The sequence below is a fragment of the Fundulus heteroclitus genome, chromosome 9 (genome assembly GCF_011125445.2).
Source record: "Fundulus heteroclitus isolate FHET01 chromosome 9, MU-UCD_Fhet_4.1, whole genome shotgun sequence".
NCBI classification, from domain to species: Eukaryota; Metazoa; Chordata; class Actinopteri; order Cyprinodontiformes; family Fundulidae; genus Fundulus; species Fundulus heteroclitus.
The window spans coordinates 17,799,137-17,814,203 of NC_046369.1; the positions used below are offsets into that span (position 1 = coordinate 17,799,137).

A 15,067-nucleotide genomic window follows, 5' to 3' on the forward strand; every position below is an offset into this window, starting at 1 on the left:
TTATGCTGAGCTTTTCACTGAATACCTCTGGAGCTAGGCTTTCACCTGATTTGTGCACAAACAGAGCAACAGGCAATACAGACTGACATTTATCTTCCTTTGTAAAATATCACAGCAGTGTTTTCTGCCAGGAAGCACAATGCAGAATGTTAATCCCCCTGCCACTGTTGCTTAGCATTTAATCAGACAAAGATAATTGTATTGGTAGCTAATTGATGAACCATTCAATAGGGTAAAATGAACTCAGTCTTTCTTGACCAATTTAGTCAGTGACTGCAAGTAAACTCCTGCCAGTGACTCATCAAGAGAAAGAAAAGTCCTTTATGTTTCTAAACTGCACAAATGGATCACGCTAACTTGTCTGCAAGGCAAACAAATTAGGACATGAGAAGTTGTGAGGGTGTTCTTTCTTTTCCTCTGTGACTGTGAACTAAGCCTCATTAGGGAGACAGACTCTTTGGAAACAACAACCATCAACCAAGTTATAGGTAGGTACCCTTTTAGATAAGGCCTCAAAGAGGTGACACAGTCACCACTGGATGCTGGGAAACTGCTTATTAGTCAAAGAAGTAAACACAGGAGCAGCTGGCAGTCTTATTAGGCTCTCTGCCCTTCTTCTTTAATGTTTGACATGTCACAGCAGTAGAAAGCCGCTGTTATCAAACACGCTTACCGATTCATAAAGTTTACCTGCATGGCTCACTTTTAGTTCAGAAATGGCTTTTGGCATCGCTCATATTTGCAGAGCAACAACATTGATTTCTTTTCCAGTTTTCCCTACCCTCATCACCTGCCCTCACGGAATCCAACCCATACACACACACTCACAGATGTTTTTTTTTTTTCTTTTTTTTCCCCTGCCTCCCAATAGCGCTTCCTTCGATTGTCAGCTCTGTGAAGAGGATTAAATTACACTTATGTTGTCATGGTTGTTGTTCCCCTTTTATTCTGTACAGAAAGAAATGAGCACTGAAAGAAAAATGAGCTCTTTGGTGAAGAACTTTGCAATTACAATGTTTTTTTTTTAATTAAAATGAAGAACAAAGCAGCAGCAGATCTGTCACATTAGACTCTTAACAAAATAACAAAAAATATATATATATATTTTTTTACATTTAAACAGAAAAAAAATTTGAATTTTTTTTTTTTATCGTTTTATCTTTTTGGGTTAACAGTATCATTGTGCTTGTATTGATGGTTACATGGTGGCCGAGGGCTCCAGACATTAGGTCGACAAACTAGACTTTAATGACAAATATTGATTTTTGTTTCAGGGCCAGTTAGAGCACAGGGATGACATCGTAACGCCATTAGCTCCCTGGTGCGGTTAAGATCTGAAATGTTCACTCGATATGCGGATGTACAGTGCCATGCAAAAGTATTCACGCCCTTGATGTCTTTTGCAGCCTCTTGCAGGATTTCTGAGACTGTGGTGAAGGTTCACCTTCTAGTAGAGCAGGGCTGTATGATGTTAGCAATCTACGTACTTGCAGTACTATCAGTTAATCTACATCCTCCTCACTCGTATCTTTTCCCTCTTAGCTTCTAGCAATTTGTGACTTCAAGCTTATTGGACACTATAAACTGTGTCAGTGTATGGGTAGTATGGGTATTTACTTCAGTGACATTAGATCCAACAAGCATCAACATTCAGTATGGGAATTCATAAATAAAATAACGTTGTTACAACTTTGCATACGGTCCTTTGTCATATTACTGTGGCACACAATTACATTGCATTGACAATATATTTGTAATGTATTGTGGTACCCAAATTTGGATCAGAAATTCAGACCTAAATGTAACTGTGAATCTGTGGCAGCTCTTGAACATGTCTGCTGATTTTCCTTCATCTTCAGAATAATGCACTGCATAATGCATTGTGTCTCTTTGTTACATAAAATCCCAGGGAAATACAGTGAAGCTCATGGTTGTAACTTAGTAAAATGTGAAAAAGTTCAAAGGGATATGAAGACTTTTGCAAGGGACCGCATGTCAGGCTAGTAGTGATAGTCGACATTTTCTATCTTTATCTCGGTTTTATGTTTAGACAGGTTTCTGGTCTTTTTTAAATAACATAAGAAAATACATGCATGCAGCTGGTCCGTTTGTGCATATCCTGCTCTGATGCCTTGTGATCACATCTTCCTCTGCAGCCGCACATCTCTTTTCGATTTGCACTGAGAAGGCTCTTTCTTTCTCTCCTCTCTTCTCCTCTCCCTCAGGGTTTAGCAGAGCTGCCCTGCCATTTGGCTTAGTACGGAGAGAGCTGTCTTGTGAGGGTTACCCCATTGATCTTCGGTGTCCAGGCAGCGATGTCATAATGATTGAAAGCGCCAACTATGGCCGAACAGACGACAAGATTTGCGATGCCGACCCCTTCCAGATGGAGAACATCAACTGCTATCTTCCAGATGCCTACAAGATCATGTCACAAAGGTAAAACCGCACACACGTCTGTGCAGTGTCAAAACAGCCATTCCAAAATTAAGTGTCTACCAAAGTTTCAGGCTCCTTAGAAAGTAACTGACATGGGACAGTAATGGTTCTGGACTGCTGCCAAATATTTCAATTTGTCTAGCTGCCTTTGTTGAAATATATTTTTCTTTGTTTTTAAAAGAATCTGACTGACTTTAGAGTTACGTTTTCCATCAAGGATAATGACATCGCCTCCGAAGAGCTGATTTAGTCCACAGAAAGCAGCCAAACTGAATAAAGGTGTGCAAAAAAAAAAAATAGGCAGCAGTTCTCCGTCAGCATCAATAGCCCACATCAAATTACCGTTAGCTCCAATAATGAGGCACCTGAACCCGAACAAAAGTGAATTAGAAACTTCATTACAGCTCTGAAAGGTGAAGGAGAGAGGACAAACAGTGTCAAAAGAGTGCACTAATAAAAAAGGCAACAACAAACAAACGCAAGCAGCGCAGAAATAATCTGTCTCAAAGCAGACGGCGGTTCAAACTATAAGCACAACAAATTAACAGTTTTTATTCTTTAGAACAAAGAGCTAAATGAATGTGGCAGGACTGACAGGGTGCAGATCTGATCTGGCTTGGAGGAAGTAATTTTCTGTCTATTGTAATTTCTGCTTCGGTGTAAATTAGCCTGTAAATGTGCAATCTAGATTTAGTGTGCTTACATTAGTCTATCTGTGTTTGCTCTATTTTACCTTGTTAATAAGGTTGAGCTGCTTGCTCTTAGCAAAATCAATTTATTATGTGTCTGCATATGAGCTATTTCACTTGAATGGAAAGTGGTAACGCACACACGCAAACACTCGCACACGCATGCACACACAGCGTAGTGTGATAATTCAAGCCGGACCAACACCAAAGGATTTTATACATTGAAATAATTAATAATAAAACTTTTAATACCAAGAATATATAGTTTTAAGTTTCATACATTATTTAAAAAGTCTGTACTTTGAATCAAATAACTTCTGCAGGCCGGCCTAATAAAGAACTTTGACAGTCACATTACTCTTCTGACAATAATATTCCATTCATAACATTTTGTTAAATTTCCATGCTGTTTCTTGGTTAATTCATGTTCATACAGTAAATTGATAAAGGTATAAATATCCCTCAAACTTCTTTACAATTTGTCAAATTAAAATCACAAACTTTAATCCATTTTATTGGGATTTCATGTAATAGCCCGGCATAAAATAGTGTATAGTAGTGAAGTTGAATGAAAATGATAAAAAAAAGTATGCCATATGCATCTGACGATCCATAATAAAATCCAATGTAACAAATTGGCATTTTAAAAACGCATCTTCCAAGTTTGGTCCATCTGGCAGAACACTGTTCAATCTATGTATATCTGAAAGTAAGAAAAAATAAATAAATGAATGTTTGAACTTTTTCACCTACATACAAAATATTGTATGTTTGACTTAAAACTAATGCTGCATCACCCAGAAATCGCCACTCCCACCGTGAAACACGGTGATGACAGTGGCCTGTGATAAGATGTACAAGACTTGGTAATCGGGAGGTGATTTACCTTCCAGCACGGCAGCAAGCTATATTTTAGAATCAACCAAATCAAAGTCTAGGCCTAAATCCAAATGAGCATCAGATGTAAGATTTAAAAATTGCAGTTCAGAGTGGTTCCATCCAATCTGACTGATGTTGAGTTTTTTTGCTAAAAAGAATGGGGAAAGTTTTCAATCTCCAGAAGTACAAACCTTATATAGACAATATCCGAAAGACTTACTGTTGTAATTGCAGCAAAATGAGATTCTTTAAAGCATTGCTTACATATGCACAATACGCTTTGCTTGTAAAGACCTTTGAAAATCCTGTATCGTTTTTTTTTCTTTGGATGAACAATTATATGCTACTTGTGCACTATTTTTGCAAGGCACAACTGACACAAAGAGTCCTACATATTTATGTTGTATTTATGTATTACTTTTGACAGAAGTCGGATCATTTGTTAGATGGGGGAAAAAAGCAGTATCTTTACTTGTATAAGTGTACAAGTGAACCAGGACTAGTTTCAAAGTTTTACACTTCTTTTTCAGAGTTGATACTGCTTACATTTGTAGTCTGTCTTTTCTTTCTGCAGCTGCCCCTTTTGTTTTTTTAATACTGGCACAAGTACAGTCATTGATCTATGGCAAGATCATCAGAAAGCTTCGTTCTCCTTCTCTGCATTGATGCATCACAAGGACTATTGTTAGTAAATCCACTTACGTTAATGGTCCTCAGATTCAGATATCTCAACTATTTCATTTATAAATTGTTTATAAATGAAATAAATGAACACAGTAAATTATGTGCCAGATCTTAGATGTAGGGTGCCAGGTATTAGCAGACAAATTCAGCGATGTATATTTCCATGAATGCTGCAGGCCATTGGGTATCTTTTTACAAATATAGTTAGTCTTAGTGTGGACCATTTTACATAGTGCATAGTATTACAGGACACCACTCTAACAAGTTTTCTTTTTTTTGCACTAGCTGGGTTTAATTATACAGCTGAGAGACGGTAAATGGGGCAAAGACAGAAAGTGGGAAATCATACGCCAGGCAGCCACAGTTCAGATTTTCGACTCAAGTTGCCAGACTGCAATAACCAGCATCCTTACATTTCAGTTCTAAATAAAAACAGGTCATAAATGTACATACGGATCAGCGTGGTTTCTGACTGCTCAGTAGTCTGACAGATGTTTTAAACACCCCGAGAAGTACAATTGAACCTAGAAGAAAGCCAATGGTGGCACACATGCTTGCACATGTGAATTCAAACATGGTAAAGTTCCACCAGAAATATTCTTTACCACGTGGGACATAATACATGAGACCAGTTGTCACGCAGGGATGCCACTGGAGCCACGGTGCACAGGATGGGATGACATATGACTGCCACAGAGAGAGATATTGGCTGGTATGAGACAGTCAGCAACTCTGGCAAGTCGCCTTGGGAAATAAAAAAAAATGAAATAAAGGAGTAGAGCCCTTGTATTCAGGGGGGTTATTGTCAAGTCCTATTTGATGAAGTCAGATAGCTGACTCACATTGTCTGTCTTGAAAGGCTGCTGCCTACCCGCTCCCTGTTTTTGACCCTTTGTATTACACTGCCCTCAGCCTTGCTCGTTCAAAAACAGTCTGCGGCATAACGGCCTCTGATTCCCAAACAGTTCCCTTATAAAGCAGTGATACGGTGTCTGTGACTGCTTTGTGTTCATCACTCATATGCAAAAACTGAGACTGAGCGAGGATATCAGATGTTGTTGGTTGTCAGTTCATTTGGTTGTCAGCGCAGAGCCACATCTTACCACAGAAAAATCTGTGGCAAAAAAGTGGCTCACAAGAGAAACTGAGGATAAATTGAGAGATCTGGCCTTTAAATTAAACTGGAGCGAGTAATTAAAATAAAAACGAAGGACTCAGTTCAGAGTTCAGTTCAAAGTTCAGAGTTGTTCCACCACGACACACCTCTTAGAAAGAAAATTTGAGAAATTAAGGTCCAATGTGCATGTGTGTTAGAAATGGTAGGTGCTTTGTGCAGAACAGCAGGTTAACTAGCGATATCTAGTTATGGTAGCTTTTATGTGTAAGCTCACATTAGTGCAGGCATCACCAACCTTTTTGACACAGAGAGCTACTTTATTAGTACTGTGTCAAACAAAGCGCTACCTGTACTGACCTTTGAACTAGAATAATTAGAGCTCACCCTAACTTTATGTAATGTAAACAGGTTTTTAATGCTTTTGTCATTTTGACTCTATGTAAATACAAGCACAATTACAAAGGAAGAGCAACTGAGTAAAATAACATTTTAGATGCAGCTCACTGGAGCGTTGTGTTTTTTTTTATTTTTTAAACAGGCTTGAGGGCACCGCATGTGGTCCCTGGGGGCTACCTGGTGCCTGCGGGCACCATGTTGGTGACCCCTGCATTATTGTATCTCTGTGCAAGCACTGTCTGGCATGTGGGAAGAAACAGTGGCAATTTTACAAAGATAACTATGCAGACTGCCTAAGTGTATGAAGTAAGCATCCTAAAGTTATAAGAAATAAAAAAATAGTTGTTTGTTTTGTGTTTGAGTCTGTAAGTTTATGTATTTATGTAAACTGATCAGCCAACTAAAGTTGACTTGTGACAAAAATGTCCAAGACTGATGCTAATGAGAACTAATTAGTTATTTACAGCGCTAAGGAGGCTCGTCTTATGAAAACAGTCTTCAAATGACTTTTTTAATATATCTTTATTTTGGTTATAAAACGCTAGAGAGATACATCGAAATAGGATTTGTGGCTGATTTCTCTGCTTTTATGAAACCTTAGCCTATTGAAATGGCTTTTGCATATCCTGATTTCACTTTAACAACTGCTATTAAGCACATTTGAAAGATTTTTATTTTTATCTTGCTGTGAGCAGTCATTGATTATTAATATTAGAAGCAGAGGCAATGCCATGCCAAGTGTAAGAGAGGAGTCAGTAAAAAGCAGTTCATTTCTACAGTTTCCTAATTTAGGTAAGTCGGAGAAAATCAAATCTGTGCTTTTGTAGAACATAGGTTGACTTTTAAATATCATAAATTGACCTGGCACCTAAAGTGTAAAGCCTTGCATTGTGGATTTGCTTGAGTTTGGTGGATCCTGTTGGAACTCTGAATTGTTATTATATCCGGGTGGCATATTATATTCATGAGCACAATGATTTTATGAAAATAGCCTCAGGATTGTTGTGGCTCAATTAGAACATTCAGCTGCAAGCAATTAGTTGACTCAAGTGGGTGATAATCTGTACAGGAATTTTTCATATGGACACCACCCCTCCAGATGTGAAACTGCATGGCAGTAAAGTTGGAAATAATGAATTCATTGATAATAATATTCAGTGCTGTGAATATTCTTTTTTGCAAGATCGAGTTTTTGTAATAATGACATTTCCTCTTCTGTACTGATGCTAATTAGTGCAAATACACACCAACAGCACAGATAACATTTAGCAGAACAGTAATTTAAAGCAGAATTCTTTGATGCATTTTCTTGCTTATGCTGAAAACATCTTGGGCATGTGTGTGATTATTTCAAATTTGACTACATGTACTCATCTTAACAGTTAGAAAAGATGACAGTGATATACCCTGATACATATTTTTTACAGCGAAGAACATATGAAGGTATAATGTGAAAAGTGATCTATATGCATTGATTTCACGTTGACTAATGAGCTTCATTGTAAGTATTCAATAAGTAGGTCATCGATGGCTGTAACATAACAGGGTGGGATCCTGCTGTGCCTGTGGATCATGTGTTTTTAGAAGGGGCATATCATTCACAAAAATGATCAATGCCGATTGCTCTTTGAAAGAGAAGCTTAAATTCGTCAGTGAAATTACCTCTGAGTTAAACCGAGTTAATATCCAGTAATAATTTTCAGGAAAAGAACTTTTACCAGTCAACATTTGGCTGCGGAAATCTGAAATTTCTCATCACATAGGGACACTTTTAATGTGATACATTTTCGACACCCTGTTTTCAGCAGATATATCAAATTTCACATGCTGAAATAGCTGTGAGATATTAGTTTGAAATCAGCTGCATCTTCCAAGTTCGCATCAATAAAAGTGAGGTGGAGTCTGGAGACTAAAGAATGCTACTTACACTATTTATATCAGTGACAGTACTGCTTGCAAGGCTCTCTTAGGAGCTCCATTCTTGCCGCCTGACAGCACTCTGCCTTGTACTTTCTCTCCGCACATACACAGTTAATGTTTATTTAAAGCACAGCAGATTAAGATTTCATCAAGGTCCAGATTCAGTTTGGATGTTTCAGAGGGATGTGCTAAAGTTCAACATGAATAAAATGGTTCTCTATCGCCATCCAATTGTGTGCTAAACAAGAAAGTATATTAACAATCACCAGCATTACTGTATGTTTGATAATTAACTTAAAATTACATCTTGGCACGATTTCTATTCTCAATTTTTTGTAAAGCTTTGACCTTGAACAACATTTAATATATTTTTCTAGCCTAATGTTGTGAAGTTAATGTGTGAAGTTATTATTTCCCTTAAGCCCAGTGGCTAGTACCTAATGAGATAGATGTCACTGAAAAATAACAGCAACAATTTTGCTATTAAAAAAAATGACACAAGGTTATATAGTTCAAAATTTAAAAAGATGCAAGTTTGTTATTTTAGAGGTTAGCACAGCTAGGATTACTAAAACATAGTCTCTGTGTTTATTCGACATGTAGATCAATACCATAACTCAAAGTTTCCTGAATGCTTGCCAACATTTATAAATCCAGTGTTTTCCATTACAGACTGAGATTGAAAGTTTAAAAGGATAAACAGTGAAACTTTGCTATACTCAGTCCAGTTGTTCTGTTACCTCCTGAGGCTTTGCTCTCTCTCACTCTTCCGCAGCCAGACTGAACCTCAGACATCTCAGTTGGTGCAGAAAATACAATCTTTTAGCAAAAAACGTCTTAAACCTCTGTGCTTATTCTGACTTTATTTTAACACTTTGACTTGTCACCGATAACTACTTGGAATTGGAAACACATTTAGAGTTTTCTGAGACCAGGGTAACTAATATTAACAACACCAATTGGCAACAGTGTATTTCTTTATATTTTTCACATTCAAACCATGTAGCAAGACTAACTTATAGAAAGCTTGCACAGTACTAGGAGTCTGATGTAATGATGTGCAAAACAAAATATAGTAGAAATACACAGTTGATTATTGCAGTTTTTACTGTGACTTTAAACTCATGCATTTCTCACACATTAGTACAAATAACATGCTACATAGTACTTACTAATTGGTTCTGAAATATTACATTAAAAGTCATATTCTGACATTTGAGGCTTAAATCATATTTCTATATATTTAGTGAATTCAACTTAATCAAATAGAGTTTCATCAATGAGGAAGAAAGTCACATCTACAGTGAGCAACATTATCTAAACAAGTGTTTAAAGATAATATGCGTAATAGGTGTTTAAATTGCTCTGCTTGTATGTCTCCCTAATAGCTCTACACCTCTAGAAGTTTTAAAGCTGACCAAGAATGAGAAAAGCTTTAATTATTTGATTGTCGTGAGATGTAAGGTCTGATACCCACTGCACAACACTGTCATTGCTGTTCACAATCCATTCCCGTGTGGCATTTCTTTATCCCTGGGTGGTCTAGCTTTGCATTCAGTTGTTTCCTAAAAGGTCACGTTTCGAACAGCACGCTGTCAAATAATATTCCTATTGACTCCGGTTGCATGGCAATATACCTCTTCTGGTTAAAAAAATCAATACGAGTTGGATGGTTGTGAGTCAGACAGCTTTGTTCCTGACTCTTTAAAAGCCTGGAAATCGCCCCATTGAACTATACAGGCAGCTTCAATAAATGTAACATCAGCACAAGCATATGACAGCAATTGTAAGTTTGAAGGATTTCTTGGAAGGATATTGGGTCAGACCTCAAGTTGAAAGCAGGATGCAAATGATTAATTTCTAATTGCCCATTTCCTGAAACAGGATTGGGCCACCCTCCTAGAACTGTTCCAAATATACTGATACAGGAGGTGATTATACTTACAGAAAGTGTGTATGGAATGTGTGGGTGCATTGTGTTCTGCACACATCACATTGTTTCTTTTGCTGCCATTCTATGGCCCTGAAAATGATTTAATTTTTCAATGGCCTGTCTGCGATCAACAGGCATGCCTCTTGAGAGAGATGTCTGCCTTGATAATTGTGCCATGAACCTCATCAACATTTCAGATGAAATGGGGCTAGACGGGTCACTTTGAGTTTAAGAGACGCTAATTTGATTGAAATTCAAACTGGGAGCACCAGGAAGTAGATTGTTCCTCTTTGGGTAATGTGCTCCCCTCACTCATCTTGCTTCTCTCCTCCAGTTACGCAGCGATTGTTTTCGCTGCAGCAGCTTTTTTCTTTATTGTATTATAAATTACAATTGACCACTTTGGGCTAGCAGACTTTTGAAAGAAAAAAAAATTATCCAAAGCAAGGCACAGACAACTAGACAGAGAAATAATAATTTTGATTACCTGATTGCATTGTGATTTGTCATTGGGTGAGGCAAAACACATCTCCAAATCATATACATGTTTTTTGTTGAAGTCCAGAGAAACATTTATGTGCAACTTCTTTATTATTGATTATTGCTGCATTGTAGTCCATCTGCAAAAAGAGCTTGTGTTGTGAGTACTTGCATGGTATAATTTTTTATAATCTCCGTCACACACAAATATGGCAAATTCAAAAATCAGGGCACACTGACATTGCTTTAAAATGAATCACCAGTCTTACAGTTGAGGTGTTAAAAGAGTCAGATTCAAGCTACTTTCCTTTTTGCTTGTGCTCATTTCTCTACATTTGTCTGAATAAAAATCACATAATTTAGTTAAATCAAGATACCTGTATAGACCGGGCAGGCAGAAAGGAGACAAGTTCTAAATCAAATTGACATGTCAAGCATTTCTGCTTAGAGTGATGTAGTTTAGACAGGGTAAAATCCTGAATGCCTGCATGCCGTTTTAATTCCAGGTTTTGAGGCCAAAAAACATGAAAAATGCCAGGAAGGAGGGTGGAGGAGGGGGGGTGAATGCTTTTTCAAGACACTGTATCTTGTGAGCACGACTGGGTGATATGGCTTAAAAAAATAAAATCTCCAATTTCATTATACTAAATCCAATTAATTGATTTTTTCCCTCTCCTTTTCATTTAAAAAAAAAAGAAAGTGAAGAAATAATTTTTAAAACTTGCTTTTACATCAAGCCTTTACATCTGGGAGTTTACCTGAATTCAAAGTACAACTAAATCCAAACTGTGAAACATGCTTGTAAAACAAGATGGCAGCCCTGCCACTGTAAACAATGAACATATACCTAAAAGTTTGCTGCTGGTGGTATTACACAATGAGCTAAGAACAGGCTTTACTTCACTTGTGTAACTTCAAATTAACTTAAAAAAGCCCGGTGAGCTCATTGGCAAAATAAAATCCCAATTTTCCAAAAGATAAATCTTAGTAAATTGTAAATTCGAATGAATCCATTAAATCGATTATTGCCCAGGCCTACTTGTGAGACAGACTTCACCTTAAAGAGAAACATTTAATCTCATTACACCTCTGATTATGACGAAGCAAAATAAAAATAACAATGTACTCTTATTTGGCATGAATCATGCATTGTGCATTTTTTTTGTAAAATACTTGACAAATATGATTCTAGGTGGAATATTGTAAAACAAGTTCGAAATAGCTTCTCTAATTGGTATTACCATGATGATGATACAAACATAATAATATCAAGATTTATTTTCTTTAACTGTAGCTTAACTGCAATCTTCTTGATGGTGCAAAAAAATGGCTTTCTTGATGATATTTCTTATACTAAAAATAATTCAACATAACTCAAAAGCACTTTATTGAGGTACATTTTATTTTTGACATTACAAACATTTCATCAACATCTTAATGCACTAGGATTGTCATTGTTTTAAGAGGATGATAGCATTCTTAATTTATGGATAGTTATTTTTGAGATCATTTAACAATCAAAGAGCTTTTATGATGAATATTCTCAATCATCATTTACTGTAAGCATTCAGCCAAATGACATAAACTGTATTGGAGTAGTTTTCCCTATGATGCATTATTATTGTAGTTAGGCTTAAACGGAGCCTCCTTGCTGATACCAGAAACTGTTTTATCGTAAGATGTTCAGCTAAGCAATTACTCTAGTTTGATAGCGCAGTTATCTTATTGCCTGTTCACACACTAAAAAAAAAAAAAAAAAAAAAGCTAAACATTTTAATACAGTGTAAATGACAGTACAAAGCAAAACACATTGTCTGGTGGGTCAGTTTAACAATGAAATAGCCATTTGTGACTAAAACAGGATTGGGGCTTAGAAATCTTTCTTCTCATCTTAGATCTAAGAAATATAATTTGTAACAAGTTTGTTACTTGAGGCAGTTTATTATTCAACTAGCACATTATCATCATGCTCAATTATTCCTCTGACATGCTTTATGATGACAGGGAAAAAGGTTAAATTGTATGTGGAGCCGTGGTGTCAGGAGTGCCATCCGTTCTACCTCGTTGGCATCCTCTTCCAACCATTTCCCACTGTCATCTGGGAGTGCTCATTTTTAAGAGAGATTTGCATCAAATCCATGCAGCGTTCTCCACGACACTCTAATTGTACTGATGTCTGCCTCTCCCAAAAGGTCAGAGATGTGATGGGATTACATTTGGAATGCTTCAGTGTGATTAACGGGCCGGAGGTCGAAAAGGAGGCAAGAGGAGGCAAGCTCCGCTATGCCATTTCTATTTTTTTATTTCTTTCAAGAATAAATTATCTACAATTCTTTGGTCCATTAACTAGGTTTCCTCTAATATATTGTCATATTATCATTTCGTTGATCATATTAAAAAAGTTGAACTTCAAATATTTGATTTGAAAACATCTCTCCCGTTAGAAAACAAAGTGTTGAGTACTGAAGGAGAATGTGTCACTCTAGAGAAGAGTGGAGAAAAAAAAAAAACTCCTTTGAATTAATTTTCATTATGTAGATGATTAATTACTGTATAGCCTCAGACTATCAAAAGATAGTCAGAGATATCATATTTTAAATGTATTTAATTTGTGTGCACTGTGAGACTTGTGCCCTGCACAACCAAATGCTGAAGTTTTTATTGGTGGAATTTCAATTACATGCTTTCTTTCAAAATGAGTGGTAGAACTATGCATAGAAGAAGTCATTAGGGCTTTTTCAATTGGTCTCAGGAGATCCCTGAGGTTTCACAGATGAGACAGTAATCAGACTCACACTATCCCATAGATCAGTGTTCTCTTCTTCCACTGCTCTAAAATTAGGGCAATATATCAAGCAGAGCTATCAACACATATGACAACATTGTTTCTAAAGAAATATGAGTTTTTTTTAGCCTTTCTCCGGTGTTGTTCAATACATTTGCCTGAGTAATGATGGCAGGTCTGTGTCCCATTAGTGTCACTAATTTTATTTTTCTATATTATTCTGTTTTATATGCCTGACATAAACTAGGCATTCATTCCCTGGTCTCAGTGGAATCCGCTAGATAAAGCACTATAATTTACATTGCTTCTGCATGATATGCTTATGCATGAGTAAAGCAGACAGAATCATCAAAGTGACCATTTAATATGTGGAAAGTGGTGCAGGTCCATAAAATATTTGCTACAAAAAAAACAACATGCAGCCTATTATGGTCTCAGCATGAGGTGCATGTTTTAATTTCTAAAGAGGAAATTATTTCCATGAGAACAACAACAAAATGCATATATTTTTTTATATTATTACACATGGAGGTAATTAATGAAGAGAAATGTCCCCTGAGATTCTTTGTGAACATGGACGTGGATACAGATCTGAATATAAATGGAGGTCTGTACAAGCATATAGTGTGCTGTTTTTTTTTTTTTACATTCTGGCTCTTTCCAAAGAAATTGAAAAGAAGAAAAGCGCTTTTTTTGAACTGCATGTAATTAGCTAGCATGGACTAGTAGAGTCATTTCTTTAGTGCTTAAAGAAAACAATGTGTGACATTTCAATGATTCACTTACTATTATTGTCAGCATATTTCATTTGAATAAAGGAGACTTTCTTTTATGTTCCTAGACACAGTCTTGTAAACCAAAGTGCCCAACTAGCTTTCATGATGTACATCCCAAGTGGTTGTTGTTGTTATTATTATTATTATTATTAATATTATTATTATTATTATTATTATTATTATTATTGTTATTGCAGTGATGGGTTTTTGGGCCCCCAAAAAAAGAAGCAAAGGCCAAGGATAAAAACTAATCAAATCAAGGTTACATTTTTTTTAAAGAATAAGAATAAACTAGTATTTTCTTTAGTCTGCCTTTAATCAGCTGAACCGAGTCATCGATCTGGCCCCTCGGATTTCCAATGCAATGTTATGTCCCTTGATAACAAAGACAACTTTCTCGGGGTATTGATGTCATTATCATGATTTCAGTGCAGCAAAAGAGGTGATTCACCTGCATCTCTCTGGCCTGCTTCTGAGCACTGTGGGACAATTTTTAGTTTCTGCTCTGCTGGAATTAATGTCAGCAAAATGGAAAAAACATGTTAAATCAAATTTTTTCTCTCTCTCTCTTGAAGAAGCAATATGAGCCCTGATATAAATTTTGCATGACTTGTAACAGTTATTGACAGATAGTCTCTTGTTTTTGCTCGCCACAATAGTATAAGCATTGCATTAGCAAATATATTGAATATGCCATGTTTGTTTGGTTGATAGCTTAATAAGTAAATTTAATTGTTTTTATTTTTATACAGAGCAAGAACAATCTGTGAAGCAATTAGGTGGGATATTTGATTGAAAGAGACAGATTGTGTGTCACAAATACCAATCTGAGACGTGATTCTTAGATTGCTAGAAGTTTTCTTAAAGTTATATTCCAGTTTGCAGAAGCCTATTGGAATTGCATGGTTTCTCCCTACCACTATTATAATTTTTCTTTTGCCTCCAAGAATGGCTTTTTTGAGGTCAAAC

General features: G+C 36.4%; 1 protein-coding gene across 45 annotated transcripts in view; it reads left to right on the forward strand.

Moving 5' to 3' along the window:
• adgrl2a (adhesion G protein-coupled receptor L2a) overlaps nt 1–15,067 on the forward strand; it is a 141,476-nt gene that overhangs the window by 48,010 nt on the left and 78,399 nt on the right. For all 45 annotated transcript variants that reach the window (XM_036141134.1, XM_036141135.1, XM_036141151.1 and 42 more), the window contains exon 3: nt 2,226–2,439. In XM_036141134.1, coding sequence (XP_035997027.1) covers nt 2,226–2,439 — 214 coding nt within the window. The remainder of the gene's footprint in view (nt 1–2,225; nt 2,440–15,067) is intronic.